We start from the raw sequence: 19,888 nt of genomic DNA on the forward strand, positions 1-19,888 counted from the left end.
AGTCCCCCAAAACTCCTCAACATTAAAGGTGGTGGGATCTTGGGGCATGGGGATATCCATCAGCTGATATTCCAGGAACTCCTCACACACCTAGGTGTTGAGGAGTTTTGGGGGAGTATGTCCTCAATGAAGTGCAAGGTAAGAGATATTTGGCACCACATGACATACACATAATCTATTGAAATCAAAAGCAAAGCATTTGAGTAATAGAGTCTCTTGGTTCTTTTTTTTAAAGGTGACCGGTTTGAGCCAGTTTGGGAGGCTCACTAAAATAGCTCAACTTGTTCTAGTGCTCCCTCACTCTAATGCCGACGCGGAGAGGGTTGCCACCAACACCTACAACAAAACACACACACACACACACCTACAACAAAACACACACACACACACACACACACACACACACACACACACACACACACACACACACACACACACACACACACACACACACACACACACACACACACACACACACACACACACACACACACACACACACACACACACACACACACACACACACACACACACACACACACACACACACACACACACACACCCCTTCACTAAGAATGACATAAATATGTTTTTATTTGTATGAATTTATGTGTCATTTATCAGATAAGACCACCGTCCCCACCCAAAGCCCCGCCGCTGCCAAAATCTCACTCTGAACTCTGTTCAAAACTTGAAAGCCCTGATGCGTGATCTGCCTGTAGGGAGGGGCGGGCCGGCCCTGCGAGTAAAGTAACGAATTACTTTATGTAGAGAGTAACGAAGTAGTGTAATATATTACTTTTTTTTTAAAAGTAATATGTAATATATTACTTTTTTTTAGTAACGACCCCATCTCTGGTGTTGGCCATGTGTTGCACTGGAACCAGACTGGAGCACACCGCAAAGACTTCAGCCGAGCACGTACGAACTGCGCATGCGTAAGTGGCAATAACTCTCCTTACCAGCAGGCGGCGGTAGTGTGTATTCGTCATTCAAAACAGGCAACAACCGGAAAACAGAGAAGAAGAACAGACTACTGTGTGATATAAATAAACAACAGCTATGTGCGTTAGCTTCACCTTAGCATGTGTTCTTTGCAGGTGTTTGTTGAGGTTTGATTATGACTGATTTTAGAAAGTAACGAAGTAACGCGTGTCGGGGCAATGTTAGTAACTGTAGTGTGATTGTAAAAGTAGCGCGTTACACTACTCCGTTACCGACAAAGTAATATTATTACAGTAACGCGTTACAAAGTAATCAACTCTGGCCAACACGCAGGAGAACACGCTGACGCAACAGCGTGAGCAGAGATAGACTGCGCAAAATATACAGATAGCAGGAGACAGGACAGCCACGGTCAGATATGAAAACATGCAGGAGCTATCTGGATCAGTCTTATGCGACAATGGAAACTGAACTAAAGAGAACATTTGAAACTTTAGCAGTCTGCGTGATCTGCCTGTAGGGAGGGGCGGGCCGGCCCTGCGAGTAAAGTAACGAGTAAAGTAACAAATTACTTTATGTAGAGAGTAACGAAGTAGTGTAATATATTACTTTTTTTTAAAGTAATATGTAATATATTACTTTTTTTTAGTAACGACCCCATCTCTGGTTACAACGTAAATGTCCCTTTTGTGGGACGAATGAAGGAATTCCGATTCTGATAACATAAACAAAGTAAGATCATTTAAAAATGGAATAACAATGACAAATAATGGATTCAAGCAAGAAATATAATTTTCCAAAAACTACTGTACAAATATACAGGTAAGATTAACATAACAAAAGAAAATACAATAAAAAATACATTAATATGAACAGTATTAAAAGTTGAATTAAAAGTTCAGGAGCTGTGCACTATCAAACTTCATTGTGAAGAAACTTGCAAAGGTCCAAAGCACAAACTTAATTTTTGCAGGATTACGTTCCGCTGTAAAGAATTTGATGTTTTCATGTATTATTCATTTTTATAGCAAGTTAAGAACTAAACCAGTTTTGTTTACCAGATGAATTTAGAATCTACTCTATTAGTTTGATTTTAGCCAGTCATATGTAAAACTGGGTGTGCATTCAGAGGAATGTGGGTTTTAGGAAATATTTACACGCGTATTGATATAAAATGACCCATGTGTAAGCCACTAATCTGTTCAGTCTGCAGCAAAACGTTATGCTAAACACTATTAGAACCTGTCTCAATCAGACAAACTCAATTATCATATATTATATGTAAAAAACGCGCATATAAGGGGTTTCACTTTTTAGATCATACAAATGCACAACCAGCTTGTTGTTGGGTGTATTTGTAGATCAGCTGTGTGTATATACAGTCATGGAGCTTAAAAGGGAAAATGGAAAGAAAATTCTGCAACAACCCATCTTGTGGTAGTGATTTATTTATGTTCTCTCATATCAATGCCATCCACAACTAGATCACAGAGTATTCAAGCTGGGAGATACACCCTGAAATCTCAGTAAAAAGTACAGAAGACACATAGTTTGGGAAAGAGCACTTGCTCAAGACAAACATTAATCATTTCACTGTGCTTGCATTTAGAAATGTCAAACCATTTTCTCACAGTAATCCCATTCAAATGAAAAAAAAAAGCCCCAACTGATTTAGTGTCTCATGAAAGGTAACGTTGTAAAATGCACTTTTAAATGTTGTATATTTGCATAAACCTAAGGACACTATGTAAACTTTAATGTCGGAGTGCAAATAGTTTAAAGCCATCTTTAGATAACATAGCATATTTTACTAGGGAAAAATATAATTTAGCAAATATCTAAGTCTGTGTGTGCACAACTGTCAAATTATAAAAGGAAACAAATATTGAAAGCAAACCTAAATTTATTGCTGATTTATTTAAAAGGTGAAAAACTATTAATAAATAAACGATAACTGTTAAATGCTGTTATGTATTCAATAATATACTTTTATATTTCTTCGTGTTTCACAGTGATTGTTAGAGTCCTTAGATGCAAGTGGTTTATTTTCCCAAAGTTAACTGCACACTGACAACATTATAATGACAATAGATTTACAAAAAATTGCTGAAACATTCAATTGACAGGTTGACCTACTAAATATTTAATTGGCAATTTGATTATAATTTTTTTTTAGTAATTTTTCAAACAAAAATGTTCTGGTTACAGTTTCTTAAAGATGTTGGATTTGCTGCTCTTGTTATTTTGAAATCCATGGAAATTAAATATCTTTGGGTTTTAGACTGCTGACGAAGAAAACATTGATTTCAAAAGGTGTTAACTTGGGTTCTTAAAACTTAATCATGAAAAAAATAAACTATTCAAAACTAAATCAATAATGAAATGAATCTCTAGTTAAAGACATTGAAAAAGAAAATGAAATGACACATTTGCTAAAGATTGTTAAGCTCAGAGACTGAAATGGTTTTTTTTCCTGTGCTTTCAATGGTTCATATAGACATTTTTCATATCTGGCTTATGTGATACTCCCGTCATACATTTGTTATGCAACATATAGCTCAAATATGCTTTGTATTGCACTCACAGTACAGTACGCAGACCTGAGGTTAATTCTCAATCATTTGGGATTTTCAGGATAACACAATTAGAAAGGTTAACTTCATTTAAACGTAATTTTAAGAACTATATATACACTAGACTCTGTAAACTATACTATAGACATGCTTGGGACTTTACTAAACTGAAATGTAACTTGTATAAATCATGATAATATTAGAATAATAAGGTTTTTCATATCAGCTTACTGCCTGCTACACTCACGATAGGATAGAAAAATAGTCCTATTAATTGCATAAAAGGTTTAAAGCACCGATTTATTTTTTTAAACAAGTATATTAGGAAGCAATGTCTAATATGCAAAATAGCTCTTACTGACAAACACACACACGCAACACTAACACACAACCATCCGAGTACTCTTGCAGGTGTATCATCTGAAGAAAAACATGCAGATTTCAGGCTTTGCTGGTTAACGAGACTTTGACCCAATACTGACAGCGGACGGGGTTCAAGTGGAGAGGATGTGTCGTGTGCTCATGTGAAAACTCCCTCTCATTCAAATGGTTAATACTTCATTAAAATAACATACACGTGTGCTAAACTCAACTCACGTGGCAGATATATAATCTAAGAGGTCTGCTAATATTAGTAATGTGTAAGACTAGATTTTAGAGAAGCAATCGATGCTGCTAGTGCATAAGCACATAATGTGCAGGCAGCTGTCATCACGTGCTAGAGAAGAAGCGAGGCATGATGTGTGTGTGTGTGTGTGTGTGTGTATAGACTTTGTGTTACACCAGAGTAAAATTTCACTCCGTTGTACACCTGTCCCAGCCCACTAAGGCCTCTTGCGTAATTACATTAGAAGCTTATCGTATGATATATGGACATGTCTTTGATCATTCTTGCCGACTTTGCCGCTTGCATATTTGCTAACACAAGATGGACATTTTAGCTAACATGATGCCAACAGGCTTTTTCAGACCCTTACAAGAGTTCACAGCCCCAATTCTGTAACACACACACACACACACACACACACACACACACACACACACACACACACACACACACACACACACACACACACACACACACACACACACACACACACACACACACACACACACACACACACACACACACACACACACACACACACACACACACACACACACACACACACACACACACACACACACACACTTCGAGGCTTGTTGGTGTTTTTCCTGACGTCTACTGACCAGACAAAAAGGTTTGAAAGAATAAGACGAAAGATCCAAATAGACTTGGTTTCAAAGTTGCACTATAAAGCTCTGGTGTGGGAACATTTTGGGTTTAAGCTAAGGAATTAATTATTCTCTACACCCCCGTGCCAAATGTTCTATATTAATTTAAGTGCAATTTTGTATGCTGAGCCCGAGAGTCAATTTCTTTTTTTTTTTGGGTTGTGTGGTTTTAATTAGTTTATGTTTGAATTCTTAATTATCAATTTACTCCATTGCTCTTTAAAATGGGATACTTGCATTATTATGCTTTAATATCGTGATATTATATAAGTGGTATGAAATGGTCTTAAAATGACAATTATATCAGCGATATCTTGTAAAGCAGCAGTAATTATGGTGACACGCTTACAGGACATGCGGCTGCTGTGTTAGGCGTGACAGAGGTTACCGCTGGACCCACAGCTGGCAGCGATGCCGCAGTTCTTCAGGATGGGGCTGAAATGAGAGGCTGTACCGGCGCCGGCCTCTCTGGGGGGGAAAGGCTTCATGGTGGAGAGGATCAGGGCGAGACAGTCCGCCACGTTCTTGTTTGGGGCGCAAGCAAGAGCCGGTGTGTGGCCTGAAGAGGGACAATGGGTAAAGAATGATCATTCAGTACTTCAGAAACAAGGACTGCTTTGGTATTGGATTATATAAATATTCCTGCTTACCTTCCTGATCGACAGCCATCACCGCTGCTCCGCTGCCCAATAACACCTGCACTACAGTCGTCAGGCCTTTCCTTGCTGCTATGTGAAGAGGCCTGAATGAGAATCAAAGACAAGTATTTCATATTTGAAAAAGAATAGCACATGCAGTGCAACGGGGGTCAATGGCAGGCGAGTCAACATTAAAATCATGGACACATTTCCTTTGATGATATCAGAGTGCCTTTGTTTATTGTACAAATGTATTTCAGAGAATAAACATCTGCATCTTGGATGAACAGCTTGCAGCTTTTATTAGAGTAACCTTTAGTACATTATCAGAATGAATGTATAATTAAGTCTCAAACATTTTTCCACAAAACACTGTATTACGTACGTTATACTTGACTTCTGAATTTATACTGGATGATATCCTTTTTCATACATTTAAAAAAAGGTAATTGTTTTCCAATTTGAAAACAACAGGGGGCATGTATAGCACTTCGGGACGACTCACATTTGGAGAGTGTTGTTTGCTGCATTTATGAGGGAAGAGTCGTTGATCTCTCCGAGGATCAACAGGGCACACATCTCATGACCCTGCAGAATGAAACACATTGTACAATATTATTAAAGTGCATATATCACTTAGAACAAACGGCCTGGAATGTTATCGGTTGTCAATGCTGTAAATTACGATATTTAATTTGCATTCATTACTAAGTTTCACACCATTCAATGTTATAGCATAACAACACTATAAACAACTGAAGGGTACATTCAATTGTACTAAATAAGGAAATATCAATGAGATTTATGAAAAGACATTTGATTACATTTTAAACACACATGCAAAATGAATTGTTGTGCCATTTCAAGCATGCAGTGCATCTTTATGTGTGTGTATGTGACCTTGCTGCAGGCTAAGTGAAGGGCAGTGTTACTATTGACATCCACCAGCGTCAGGTCTGGCTTCGCTTTGTGCAGCAAGAACTCTGAAATGCAGAAAATAAGAAACCTTTCACAACAAGCACAGACCTTTCAAACATATAGCAACTTACAATCAGTGCAACTGGAGAACACATTTATATAGTGTTTTAAAAAGGTTCCCAGCAGTGAGGACTGTGAGGGTCAAAACAGTTCACACATGCTAAAAGGAAATGTAACAATACCTTTGTGCAATCAAGTGCTTGAAAATAAATGACAGTAGAGGGACCATGGATGAAAGAGGGACCTTGAGTATCTCTTGTAGAAAACATTGTGTCGTTTTGTCCTCTGCGTGAGCTGAAAATGGCCCTGGTGCGTTTTGAGGTTTATGATGCACATTAAGACCACACTCATTTCAATCACATACCAACAGCCTGAGTCTGTCCACAGTCAGCAGCAACCATCACTGCAGAGCATCCACAGAGATCCACAGCGTTGATGTCCGCTCCCTGATCCAGGACCAGCTGGAGCCCGGCAACGTTTCCTGAATGAGCAGCCGCATGCAATGGGGTCCTGCATTTAAATAACATGTGAAATTAAGGGCTGCAGCTGTCATTCTCATGAACAATACATCTCCAATTATTTTATAAATTAACTTATTAACTAAAAAAGTGTCCATCTCAGTTTCAATGTCAAGAGAATGTCTTCAAATGTTTTGCTGTCAGTCAAAAGACTTTCAGTTTAATATGATATAAAAGAGAGAAAAAGCAAAGCTTGAGACTTAAGAGGCTGAAAAAAGCACTTTCTAACATATTCTGATTCAGGCAAAATACGAAATCTGAATTATCAAGACAAGTTTCTCTTAACCAATATTTTCACAAAACAGACCAAATGGAGAGCAATAATCATGTACAGCCCTCACGATTTAGTTGCAAACCGTTGTTTGCAAAATGCATGCCTGAATTGAAAATAAACATTGACAATGTCAATCATCGTAGACTGATCCATAACGGCAGTGCTGCATTATGATTAGCTCAACTCAGAGCAGAACCCACCTTCCTTTGGCATCGCTAACTTGAACTATTTGAGGGCCAACAGTCTTCACTATCAGTCCAGCAGCAACGTCATGTCCATTTACTCTGTGTGGGAAGAACAGAGGTGTTACATTTTGAAAAAAACACATTCAATTTATTTATTTATAAAAAACATGTATGAGCATTTATTTGAAATACAGTACTCACAGAGCACAGTGCAATGCAGTGAAGAAATGTCCCTTCTGGTTGCTAAAAAGCTTGTTTTCAAGTAAAATCTGTAAACATCCTTCATGCCCTATAGACAAAGGAAACAAATAGATAAATCATCCATGTTCAAATCTAAAAAAAAGAACACTAATACAGAAATAGTTATGTTTTTTGCGATGGTCTTTTTAGATAGAACGTTTTTTTACATGAGTTGTAGTGACCACTAAATGGCAAAAATGAGACTTTGATTATATTGCATGAGTTGTTTGAGCGTTTGCTCTGATGTCTCACCGTAGTGAGCAGCCCAGTGTGTGGGCGTGTAGCCTCTGAAGTCCAGTATGGAGTCCAGAGGGTCAGCTTTCACAGCAGCCTTCAGCAGGGTCCGGAGCAGCTCTGTGTGGCCACGGGACGCTACGAGGTGCAGCGGGGTCCTTCCCTGAGAGTCTCTACACAGCGCAGAGGCCCCGTGCTCCAACAGAGCAGAGGCACAGTCCTCACTGCCTAGCATCGCCTGCAGCGGGAAGACACAAGATATGAGGGGAGAAGAAGACAAACGACTCTCCAAAGGGGCATGGCACTTGTTAGGACATGTACAGTAGCACAGCAAGTACACCTACAGCTCTGTGTAATGCAGTGAAGCCCTTCTTGTCCGCAGAGTCAGCCTTTGCTCCTTTCTCCAACAGGATGTGGACACAGTCGGTGTGACATCCCAGAGCTGCAAGCATGAGAGCCGTCCTGCATATGACAAAAATAATCATTGTCTGCTGTGAGGACATTGGAAAAGAAAATCCCAGGGGAATGTGGTTCAATGCATATTATTGTTGTCTCTTCAATTATTTTACACATTACAACTATAGCATAAACAAGGCAAAAGTAATTACATTTAAGGATAAACTAAATAACTGTATGGTGGACATGAACAAGGAAATACAGACTAAGGCGGTGCTTTTAAACATTGGGGATGGAAAGAGAGATGCCTGCACTTCAAACTGTTAATATAATAATAATAACAGTTTTTTTTACTGTGTCAGAAAAGTGAACATTGATTGGAATAATCAGATTGCATTATTAGTGTGCAGCTTTCAATTAGAAATACTTTGTTAAAGTTGCAGTCAGCAATTCTAATTCAACACAGTTTGTCAAATTCAGAGAATACCTCGTCACAGACCACGAGCTGTCTGTTCTGTATGCAAACCAAATCTGGTGTTTCCACAGGCTTGTAAAAGAATCATAATGTATATAAACACTGTATATGTCAGGTGTTTATCTAACTATCCAACGATGACATATTAAAGCAATACATCTGAAGTGACTCACTTTCCCTGTGTATCAGGACTGTCGATGACTTCAGCACTTTGTTCTTCATTGACCAATAACAGCAAACAGTCCATGTGGCCTTCAGCAGCTACACAGGAGGAAGCAGTCACATAACAAATCAGATTCACAAAGATTCATCACATAGAGGGTAGACGTTAAAACATAGAAATGTAAATCATTATTTCTTAACTATAAAACATTACTTTTCACTCTCGTTACACACACCTGCAGCATGGAGCGCCGTCCACTTGCGCTTCTGCTCCTTCAGGGAGAAAGAGGCTTGGTGCTTCAGCAGCACCTCCACACACGGGGGAAAGCCTCTCTGAGCGGCCAGGTGGAGGGCCGTCCTGCCTTCAATGTCCCGCACATCCAGACTCACAAGGGTCTCACAAAGCAAACGCAGTGCATCACAGTGACCATAATACGCCTGTGACAGCAGAATGCATAAAACAGTATTGTTAGAGGCTTGTAAACGTAAAGTAATAACTATCCAATGTATTTACTGATATGAATGCTACTCACAGCTAAGTGCAGAGGACTGACTGGAATATTACTCTCAACCTCTTCTAGACAGTTGAATGAAATCTCCAGCAGCTGCATGAGGGGGACAAGAAGAAACATCTCACACTTAAACTACTGTTGGTTGAGCCTGCAAGCACTTAACAATCATTTCAAAAATGATCTAAATCAAAGATACCACTGACCAGTTCCAGGTGCTGTTTGTTCCCATAAGCTGCTGCATAGTGGACGGCGCTGTAACCCTTACTGTTCTTCAGAGTTGGGTTTGCCCCGCTGTCAAGCAAGAAATCTAAACAGCTAAACACACAGAGCACAAGATTAAGAAAGGTGCTAAGGCAGGCAGACAAAGACAAAGGTAAAAAACGATATAGTAATCATAATACACATTTTTAACTCTGATGTTATTCTTAATTTGTTTTGAAATAATGAAAACTAAGGTTTGCTCGGTTACAACATGTCAACACAAATGTTAACATAATTCTAGATACAATAACAATGATATATAATGTGTTCTTTTACTTTATGATTACTAATATGTGTGATAGGATACAAATGATGACTTACAGAGAGGCTTCGTGTTCCTTTCCCTCACTGTGTTCAGACTCAGAGCTCGTCTCCCCCCTGTTGAAGGAAAAGATGGATCATTTAACAACGCACCTAGATGAATTGAGGATTAACAATGAAGAACTCTCCACATGATGTTGTACTTGCCCCTCTGAGCAAAGTGAGTAAAACATTGAAATGACAGTAAAGGTCCCTCACCCACAAAAGGTGTGTGAAGCGGCGGCGTAGTGCAGGGGGCTGCAGCCCGTCAGGTCCAGCTCATTGACAGCAGCGCCGGCTCTCACCATGGAGATGGTGCACTGGCTGTTCCCGTTAGCTGCAGTGTAGTGCAGAGGGGATCTGCACGGAGCAACAGGGAGACGGACAGCTGTGATATCAGGTAACACCAAAACAGATTTAAAGTTTTAGCAACAGATATTCAGCTATTCTTACCGCCCCAAATGATCCTTTGCATCCAGATCGGCATTGGCACTATTCAACAGCAAGTTCAGACAGTCTACATTTCTGTTGCAAGAGGAAAGAGTAGTCAGTAGTGTTTCAAGCAAATACATGTCAATTTAAGCAGAGCTAATAGCCAAAAATATACATATAATGTTGGAAAAGACAGATGTAGTGGCCAAAATCCTATAGAACTAAAACAGCCGCTGAGGCACTAGTTAGCGGATCTTACGCAGGGCAATGATCATCCATTTGTGCATTTTATTCCAATAACAAAATACAATGAACAGGTTTCATATATCTCTTTTCCTTAAGCCTTTCCTTTTTTTTCTCCACTTCATTTCCAGGAAGCTGTTGCCTGAAAACTATGATTATTTGTATGTTGTATGGATAGGATAAAAATAGAGTATAGCTCCATTTATTTATATATATATATATGTGTATATATATATTTAAGTAATTGTGCATTTACACAGGTCACAATTAGGGGCCGGAATGTTGGAGCTATATCTCTCTTTATATTATTTAATAGTTTAACATTTATTTACTTGCTGTTTATAGTGTTTATTGTAAATGTATTCTTAGTTAGTGTCATAAGTTAAAGTGGTTTCTATGCTTTTATTTTGAAGGCAGGTTTGGGCACTGGGTGATTAGAGCACCTGGTGTAATTTTATATATTGGAGACAGGTGGAGGTGGGAGCCAGAGCACTAGTAGGCACATGGTTTTTTACCAGGGTTTTCCAAGCCACACAGGGGATAGGCTTTATTATATTGTGACAATGTGAGCATGTAATATACTGATGTTTTTTTTAATTATCTAATTTTAAGAAAAACTATCCCATATTATAAAGAACACAACACTACATGCATAAGGTCTAAACCAGGGGTGTCAAATGCCACATCAGCATTATGGCTGCACTCAAAGGGCCTGTTGTAACTTTAAGACTATATAAAAATACATATATAAATATATATAAAATAATGTAGTATATTACATTATTGCCACTGCATTAGATTATTATTGGATACGAACGACATACGATACGATATTACTTTATTGTCAGATCAAGTCTGAAATTTGACTTACGTCACAGCAGCTCCATGTCCAACATCAACAGACAAATATGCATACACAAATACATGAAACACAAACATTTAACATAACAGCACAATCAGTGAGAGAAAAACATGCTCAAAGATGCTCAAAGAGCCTTCAGCGTGCATTTGGTCTGGGATTTAGCTCTGTATTTACTGTGAGGACTGACTGATGCACAAAGGAGTGCTTCAGTCTGACTTTATTGAATCGTGGGACCCTGTATCTCCGATTAGATGGTAGCAGTTCATATTCACTGTTCAGAACATGGTTTGGGTCGGAGATGATGTTGTTGGACAGCCTCACTAGGTTGTTATGATAGGCTGAGTCATAGAGTCTCTGACAGGGTTGACCAACAATCTTTGAGCAGATCTTTAACAGGTAGAGCAGTTTTGATTTTAATGCTGCCGACAGACATTTGTACCAGGTAATATTGCAGTACTGTAGAAAGGACATGATCACAGATGTAAAGAACAACAGAAGAATTTCTCTGCTCGCGCCAAAAGACCTAAATTCTTTGTTTTGTCCTTTTGTTCAGATAATCAATGTGATCCTTCCATGACAGCAGATGGTCAATCATTACACCCAGGTATTTGTATGAAACTCCCTGCTTGATCTCATCTGTATGGATGACAATGGGGACTTTATGGGAGTCAGATGGTGAGCCAAAAACAATTTCCTCAGTTTTCTTGGTGTTGATCTCAAGAGCATTGCTATCAGTCCACCCGACCACCTGATTTACAGCCTGTTGGTGCAGCTCAGGGTCGTCTGTGTTACTGAGAAGAGATATTATTGCAGTATCATCAGAGTACTTAATGATGAATTGATTTGGTGTGTTGGTACGACAGTCATCAGTGTAGAGAGTAAAGAGCACAGCTGAACTCACGCAGCCCTGGGGGGCCCCTACATTGGTTGTGATGGCAGATGACAGGGTTTTGTTAACCTTCACAAGTTGCTCTCTACTGGTGAGGAAAGCAGCTGCATACCAGTAGATCAGGTATGGATTTACTTCCATTTTGGCCATTTTTGACACCAAGATATCTGCTTGTATTGTGTTGAATGCTGATGAGAAGTCTAGGAAGAGGGCTCTTGCATAAGTGTTACGTTTGTCTAAATGTTTAGTGATGATGTGAACCAAAGTGGCCACAGCATCTTCCGTAGCGCACCCTTGTTTATAGGCAAATTGGTATGGATCCAGTTTGTCTTGTGTTGTACTGATAAGGAATCGGAGCAGAATTCTTTCTAGTGATTTCATAATCACTGATGTGAGGGCTATTGGTCTGTAGTCCTTATGTTCTTTTGGGCATGGAATTTTGGGCAGCGGTTTGATGTGGGAAGTTTTCCATGACAGAGGGATGGTGTGCGTGTCAATGGAAGCCTGAAAGATGGGTTGCCACACAGGAGCCAGCTCAGTAGCAAAGTTTTTCAGCAGAAAACCGCTGCACCCATCTGGCCCAGCCGGTTTCTTGGTGTTAGTGCACTGAAATGTTTTTCTGACCTCTTCGACACTGATGGTAATTGTGTCAGAGGAAGTAGGTATTATGGTTTTGAGCATTTCAGTGCACTTTGCAGAATTATCCAGTGACTCGAAATGGGTAAAGAACGTGTTTAGTTCGTTAGCAAAACAAAATTCATTTTCTGTCACAATGGGTTTAGCTGAGGGTGACATTCCTGTCATGGTTTTCATGGTGTCCCATACTTTTTTGGGGTTTTTGGCTTTAAAAGCATTTTCCAAAAGCTCTCTGTGTGCCAGTTTTGATTCCCTCAATTTGACTTTCAGTTCTTGCTGTCTGTTTAAGTGCTCCATAGTCTTTGTTTTTGAAAGCTATTTTCCTGGTATTTATAACTGTTTTAATGTCCTTGGTCACATAAGATTTATTATTTGGATAGATTTGTATTTCTTTAGTGGGAACAACTAGTTCTACACAGAAGTTGATATAGTCATTGGTAACAGTAGTTATTTCATCTAGTGAACCTTCCTGAAAAATGTCCCAATCTGTCAGATCAAAACAGGCTTTCAACTGTTCCCTACTTTCATTTGTCCATGTCCTTATTACTTTCTTTTCCGGTTTACTTCTCTTCAGTTTGGTCTTATACACTGGTATCATATTCACGACATTATGATCAGAGTTCAGTATTGGTGGTCTACATTTAGTCACATAGGCTCCTTTAACATTAACAAAGCATTTGTCCAGGATATTGTCTTTTCTGGTGTGATCCTTAACATACTGTTCGAACCCAGGTAACACAGTCTCCAGGCGACATTGGTTCATGTCCCCGAGCACTATTGCCGGTGCATCGGGGTGGCTGAGTTGCAGCTCATGGACACAGTCAGCGATGGATAGGGTAATAACTTCATAATTAACTACGTCTGAAAGCAGAAGTCTGGGGCAAATAATTGCAAGTCTCTTCAGCGTGCATGTCACAAAAGGATTTAAACAGAAAAGCCACATTCTGGAAAACAAGTCACAATCAAAAAACAGAAGTGACATTTTTTTAAAAAGGAAGTGACTTTTACAAAAAAAAAGTAACATTTTAAAAGAACAAAAGTAAAATTCTGAGAAAATAGTCTAATTTGAGATGCATTGTGGGACATGTAATTTATGGGCAATGTGCTTCTGTAAATCATCATGTAACCGTATAATAAACATATAATATTCTTTGCAAGCTCTTGTGGGGCCACAGAAAATGAAGTCACGGCCCGGATTTGGCCCCCGGACCTTGAGTTTGACACCCCTAGTCTAAACTAATGTAAAAGTTTAAAAATAATTCGATTTATCATAGCTGTATTCTTTGTGCACACTAAGCCTCTGTCTGCCACAAATCCTGACATGTTAACTGTTAATTAGTAAATGTATAGTGTTTGAGAATAATATATAATCTCCCAATACTCAAGTGTATAAATATTTGAATACACCCCTAATGTGTGTGTGTGTTGGCTCACCCTCCAGAGGCAGCTGCATGCAGGCAGGTCCTTCCATGGTCGTCTAAGACGTTAATATCATCCCCTGCTGACGGCACTTGAGACGGCATGATGTAAAACTGGCCTGAGCGATACACAACCAACAATAAGACTTTGTTAAGTGGAAACATATTGAGTCGTGTTAGTAAACATTTTTTTAAAAAGGAGATGATAAATTAAGGATTTTATAGACTCAAAGAGATTCTCACCATTGGACAATAACTTTCGACAGCAGTCTGGATATCCGTAGAGCGCTGCCAAATGCAGTGGAAGCATCCCATGAATACCCTGTCTTTGAAGATCATTACAAAGATGATTTAGTATTACATTTTGTATTGTTGGTTTGGAGCATTAACAGTGAATGTGCAGCTTAATCAGTTTTCTCCCAAAATACAAAATCATGTGTATCAAGTTGTGTAATAATGTTTATCATGAACAAAACCAAAGACAAACATGGAAGACTCTCAGGTTTGGCCTTACTTGGTCTTATCAGCACCGTTGGTCAGCAGAGTGCTGATCAGCAGCTCCTGACCATATCTGGCAGCAACATGAAGAGGGGTGTTTCCAAACATATCAGTGCAGTCGATCTCCCCACCTGTGTGCAGAGGAAGATGCGAGTATGTCATGGGTTTCATTTGAAGACATTGATGATCATTCAAGTTGGAGTGGATTGTGAGAGAGAACTGTGATGCTGGGCTTTGTTACCATTTTGGATCAGAATCTGAGAGCCTGTGAAGCGCCCGTGCATTGCGGCCATATGCAGAGGGCTTTTCCCTTCTTTATTCTGTCAACAGAGAATAAGAAAACATGTTTAGTTAAAAAAATGGCATATATACTTACAATCAGTACATGTTCTTTGAATCCTCTAAACATTGACTACAATCCAGTATCACTTAACACTTTCTTTGAAGCCCACATTTACTAACATGTACAGTCCTCAACAATCAACTGCAGCAGGACTCTGTGCTTTAATATTCCATCCGTTATGGTAAGTTGTCATTGAAAAGTAAAGTGCAGTACATCTTGATATAATGCATGTCATCTTCATTTTTTTGATTGATGTAGTAAATGAATTGTGATGCAATTAATTGTATTAAATAATCTATTAAGCATCTTAAGTGATGCACGTCATGATGCATTTTTATTATTTGTAATGCTTATAATGATAATTCATTATAAGCCTCATCTATAATGTTTTATGACTGTTAGTATATAAGAAATTATGTTTATAAGTGTAAGTGGTCCCTCGATTCAACACATCCCAGAACAAATGCATGCTAAAGGGTCTTTGAGCATGTTTTCTCTCAGTGATTTTTATGTTAAATGTTTTTTATTTTTCATGTATTGTGTCTTGATATTTGTCCATGTTGATGTTACAAATGGAGCTGCTGTGATGCAAGTCACATTTCAGACTTGATCTGACCAGTATTATCGTCGTATCGTAAAAACAAGAAGCATTTAATATGCATTGTAAATCCCTATAGAAGATAGAAGTGGTCTCACTACCTGCACGTTGACATCAGCACCATTGTTAATTAGCAGCTCGAGACACAGCACCCCGCTGGAAGAGGCGGCAGACAGGTGTAGTGGCGTGCTGCCATGGTGGTTGGGCAGATTGATGTTGGCGCCACAGTTGACCAGCTCAGAGGCCACAGCGTCCTGCCCCGTGTGACAGGCCATGTGCAGCGCTGTGCTCCCAAAGGTGTTAGGTTCATCAGTCTGAGAGATAGAGGAGGAAAACAATTGATTAGTTGATTAGAAGAAAAAACGCTAGTGATATGACAGCACGAGACTATGAAACACTGAAGTGTATTATCAGTGTAAAGTCAAGAGACCAAGAAAGGCCTGGAGGAATTTGTAAAAGGAGGAAAAAATAAGTCTGATTTGAAAGAGTTGGTTTGTTTAAAAATTCACATTTATATAAATGCACTTCACCCCTATGCAGAAGTGTTAAGCACATTTGAATATATGGTTCTTTACAGACCATACAGTACTGATATGACTGAGATACTTTACCTCCACCACCAGTCTCAACAGGTATTTGACCATGTCTAACTGTCCACTGGCAGCTGCAGCATGGAGCGGAGTGTAACCGCGTTTGTCCTTGCACGTCACATCCGCACCGTTTGACACAAGAAGCTTCACAACATCCACATGTCCTGAAAGAAAAGCTTAACATTAACCACAAGTCTCTACAATGCACAGACACAACACACCATCTTTCCTATTGGCCTGTTTGCAGACTTGGCTTACGAGACTTACATGCAAATAAATGTGTGTCTTTCTGTCCAATGTCACCACTTACCGAGGTGTGCAGCCCAGTGAATTGCCTGCCTTTCCTTCTTATCTTTGGCACTCACAGTGGCACCTTTTTTAAGGAGCAAGTTCACCATCTGCAGAAACATAATAAAATGGTTACTACAGTTGCAACAACTAGTCACAATCAATTAATCAGTTGACAGAATATCTATCCAAAGTCCTTGTTTGCAGCCAATATGATAAGTATCAAACATAGAGGATAGATAGTGACTTGGGACATGGAAAGAAATCAGGAGGAAGACAAACAACTTCACCTCTTCATGGCCGCTGTGCGCTGCGTGATGCAGTGGCGTCCTCCCTGACCTGTCAGCAACATCCATGCTGCACATGTGTGGTATCAGAGCTTCGGCACAGCCTGTGGCCCACTTTGCAGCTGCCATGTGTAAAGGTGTATGCCAGTACTTGTCCTGAGTGTTGACCTTTGCTCCGTGCTTCAGTAACAGTTCAACAGCTTTCTGAGGAGCAACACAAAGATAACATTTTGTCAAACCAAAATATCTTGTGGTCAAGTCCCTTCTATCCTCTGTATTTTTGAAATAATAAAAATGGGGACATACTTCATTTCTAGAGGCTGCTGCTCGATGTAAGGGAGTCAGCAAACCCCGGTCCTTAGCGTTGACTTTTGCACCTGTAACAGACACGAAAGCAAAATTAGATATATATTTTGACAACATTTCAGATCCTCTGTAGTTTACTAGAAAAGGGCAATACAAAAATATGCAAGTGTATGTAGATTCCATTTACTGTGATCTTTTTCAAATTAAGATAAGGTTTTTGTACCAGAAGTAATAAGTAGGTCCATAGTTTGGACATCCCCGGAATAGGCGGCAGCATGAAGGGGTGAGCTTTGTTCTTGGTCCTGAGAAAAAAGAAAAACAAACGTTTTAAAAAAAAAGTTTTTTAGGTTATACTTGTATTATATGTCTTTCTTGGTATATTCTGAAAAGGTTATCATAGTTATTTTCTAATTAAACTCTTTCCATATATATTTGTAATCAAAGTTACATTTTGCATCAAATGTTTCAGTAATAGTTGTTTTTCAAACTCGGCAATAACAGAAACATATATAAGCTTGAATTTAAATTAAAGAAAAGCTATGATGGCAGCCACAAAGTCAACTTGACTACAGCAGAACAATGTGTCATTATTTACTATAGCCTGTCATTAACAATTGACCCAAAATATGATATATTCTACTTTCACACAACAACAACAACAACAACAACAACAACAACAACAACAACAACGTTATAGCAGAGTAAATGTGGGACAATATTACCAAAGAATTGACATCTTCATTATGGTCCAATAAAAATGTCACTTCTTCTGTGTTTCGGCTAAAAATAGCCTGGACCAATGGAGACTGGAAGAGAGATGTGACATGATAAACAGACCAAAAACACCAGGATACTTTTGACATCACATGCAAATTAGGTGCAGTTCTTCATGTTCAGCACACTTATTTAATCTCACTCAAAGATACATTCATGGTTTTGCTGAGTTGTAATAAAACTGTTACATGTCGGATGTAAAGAGTAAGTAACAAGCTGCTCTCTGTGCATTTCCTGGGAAAATGTCATTGTCTCGAGAAACAATATTTTATTAGTAATAATGCTTTTCCTGTAAAGATTAGCACATCACGTTCAACTCAAAGCTGTTGTATTGCATTGGGATTTACGGACTGAAGTGAAATACTTGAGTTGTTTCAATCATGCAAAACTCCTACAACGTTTTGCAACTATTATATATAGCAATGACTTGCCTAGATTTATCTTCCACATATAACGTTTAGCAATCGTATCATACAAGTGATAAATGTGATTCCATTTAAAGATTACAATGTTTGTTTGGAAGGGTTTGTACTTCGTGTACCAGTGAGCCCAATGACCTCAATATGTGGTCTGGTTGCATTAAAAAAAAGGTAATTTCGAACATCAAATTAAAACAGTCTTGGTCTGCATTGCAAAGATTTTGTATCATTTACTAGCCTCGTAGCAAACTTTGCTCGACATGTTGCTAACATGACTAGCTGCACTGTTTGTGAGAAGTAACGGCACTGTTAGTTATCTAACATTAAGCTTTATTTACTACCTGGTCTTTGATATTTCTTATCTCCATGTCCAAATCACTGTGGAAGCTCCTTCATTGAGACTGGTTGTAAAGTTGACTACATGTCACTCTGTAGCAGCTAGTTAGCCTAGCTTTAGCTAAGTTAGCTGCTGGGATATGTGATGTGTAACGTTAGTTACCCCACAGTAGCCGGAATATCGCGAGAAGAATTAAAGAAACGTGATTTAGAAGCACTTTAATGTCACGTCAGAACCATGGTCAGAACATGCAAGGCTTCTCTCCCATTATACATCCATGATCTGTCCTTGTAACAAACGTCATTGTTTTTTTATTAAAATTCTAATTATACATAGACACATACACCCTTATAACATAAACTGTACGTACTAATTTATATTTAAAAAGCATATAGTAAATATACTATAGTTTATAGTATTACTTTTCTGTGGTCACTGATTAATTATTATATTATATTATTATTATATTGTTCACCTTACATTTTAAAACGTTTTAAATGTATTTCTTTTTATATTGCATTTCATTTTCCTTTGTACACACTGGTCTTTGACCTGCTGAATGTTGGTGCACAAACTGCTTATTTGCTTTTAACATAATTTACTTTTCGTTTCTTTACAAATGTTCTTTTAAATAATACGTTATAAACAAATTAAATTAACTAATACATTAAAATTGATTATATTGTATATAATAGTGTATAAACTAATTAGCCCCACCTTGACAGATTTAATGCATCAATAATTATATTTGATGAATAATCAGTACTTTCACCCTTGGTACTTGAAGTATATTTTTATGTCAATAATTTGCATCAAGTAAGATTTGGAAAGCAATACTTTGACTTCAAACCTATGTGTAAAGCCAAAGTATTGCTTACTAGTATACGAATACTGTATTATTCATATACTGTAATATTACTACTTTTACTTAAATAAAGTATCTGAGTACTTATTCCACTGCTATTGAAGCTGGTTGAGATGATTATAAGAATAGACGGCCTG

The 19,888-nt window shown here is 38.5% G+C and overlaps 1 protein-coding gene across 1 annotated transcript; it reads right to left on the reverse strand.

Moving 5' to 3' along the window:
- Positions 1-4,651: 4,651 nt before the first annotated feature.
- ankrd52b (ankyrin repeat domain 52b) lies at positions 4,652-19,056 on the reverse strand. Its single transcript, XM_034083623.2, has 28 exons — positions 18,891-19,056; positions 18,079-18,162; positions 17,580-17,658; positions 17,357-17,427; positions 17,054-17,254; positions 16,786-16,873; positions 16,497-16,639; positions 15,987-16,199; positions 15,186-15,264; positions 14,961-15,075; positions 14,690-14,772; positions 14,463-14,565; positions 10,420-10,491; positions 10,186-10,326; positions 9,988-10,044; positions 9,609-9,720; positions 9,427-9,498; positions 9,130-9,331; positions 8,905-8,992; positions 8,205-8,322; positions 7,879-8,098; positions 7,588-7,675; positions 7,402-7,485; positions 6,774-6,919; positions 6,332-6,414; positions 5,937-6,019; positions 5,444-5,535; positions 4,652-5,352 (listed from the first exon to the last, which is right to left on the reverse strand). The coding sequence occupies exons 1-28, from the start codon at positions 18,915-18,917 to the stop codon at positions 5,162-5,164; spliced, it is 3,135 nt and encodes a 1,044-aa protein (XP_033939514.1). The 5' UTR covers positions 18,918-19,056; the 3' UTR covers positions 4,652-5,161.
- Positions 19,057-19,888: the final 832 nt, after the last annotated feature.

Source organism: Pseudochaenichthys georgianus, chromosome 5 (assembly GCF_902827115.2).
Source record: "Pseudochaenichthys georgianus chromosome 5, fPseGeo1.2, whole genome shotgun sequence".
Classification (NCBI taxonomy): Eukaryota; Metazoa; Chordata; class Actinopteri; order Perciformes; family Channichthyidae; genus Pseudochaenichthys; species Pseudochaenichthys georgianus.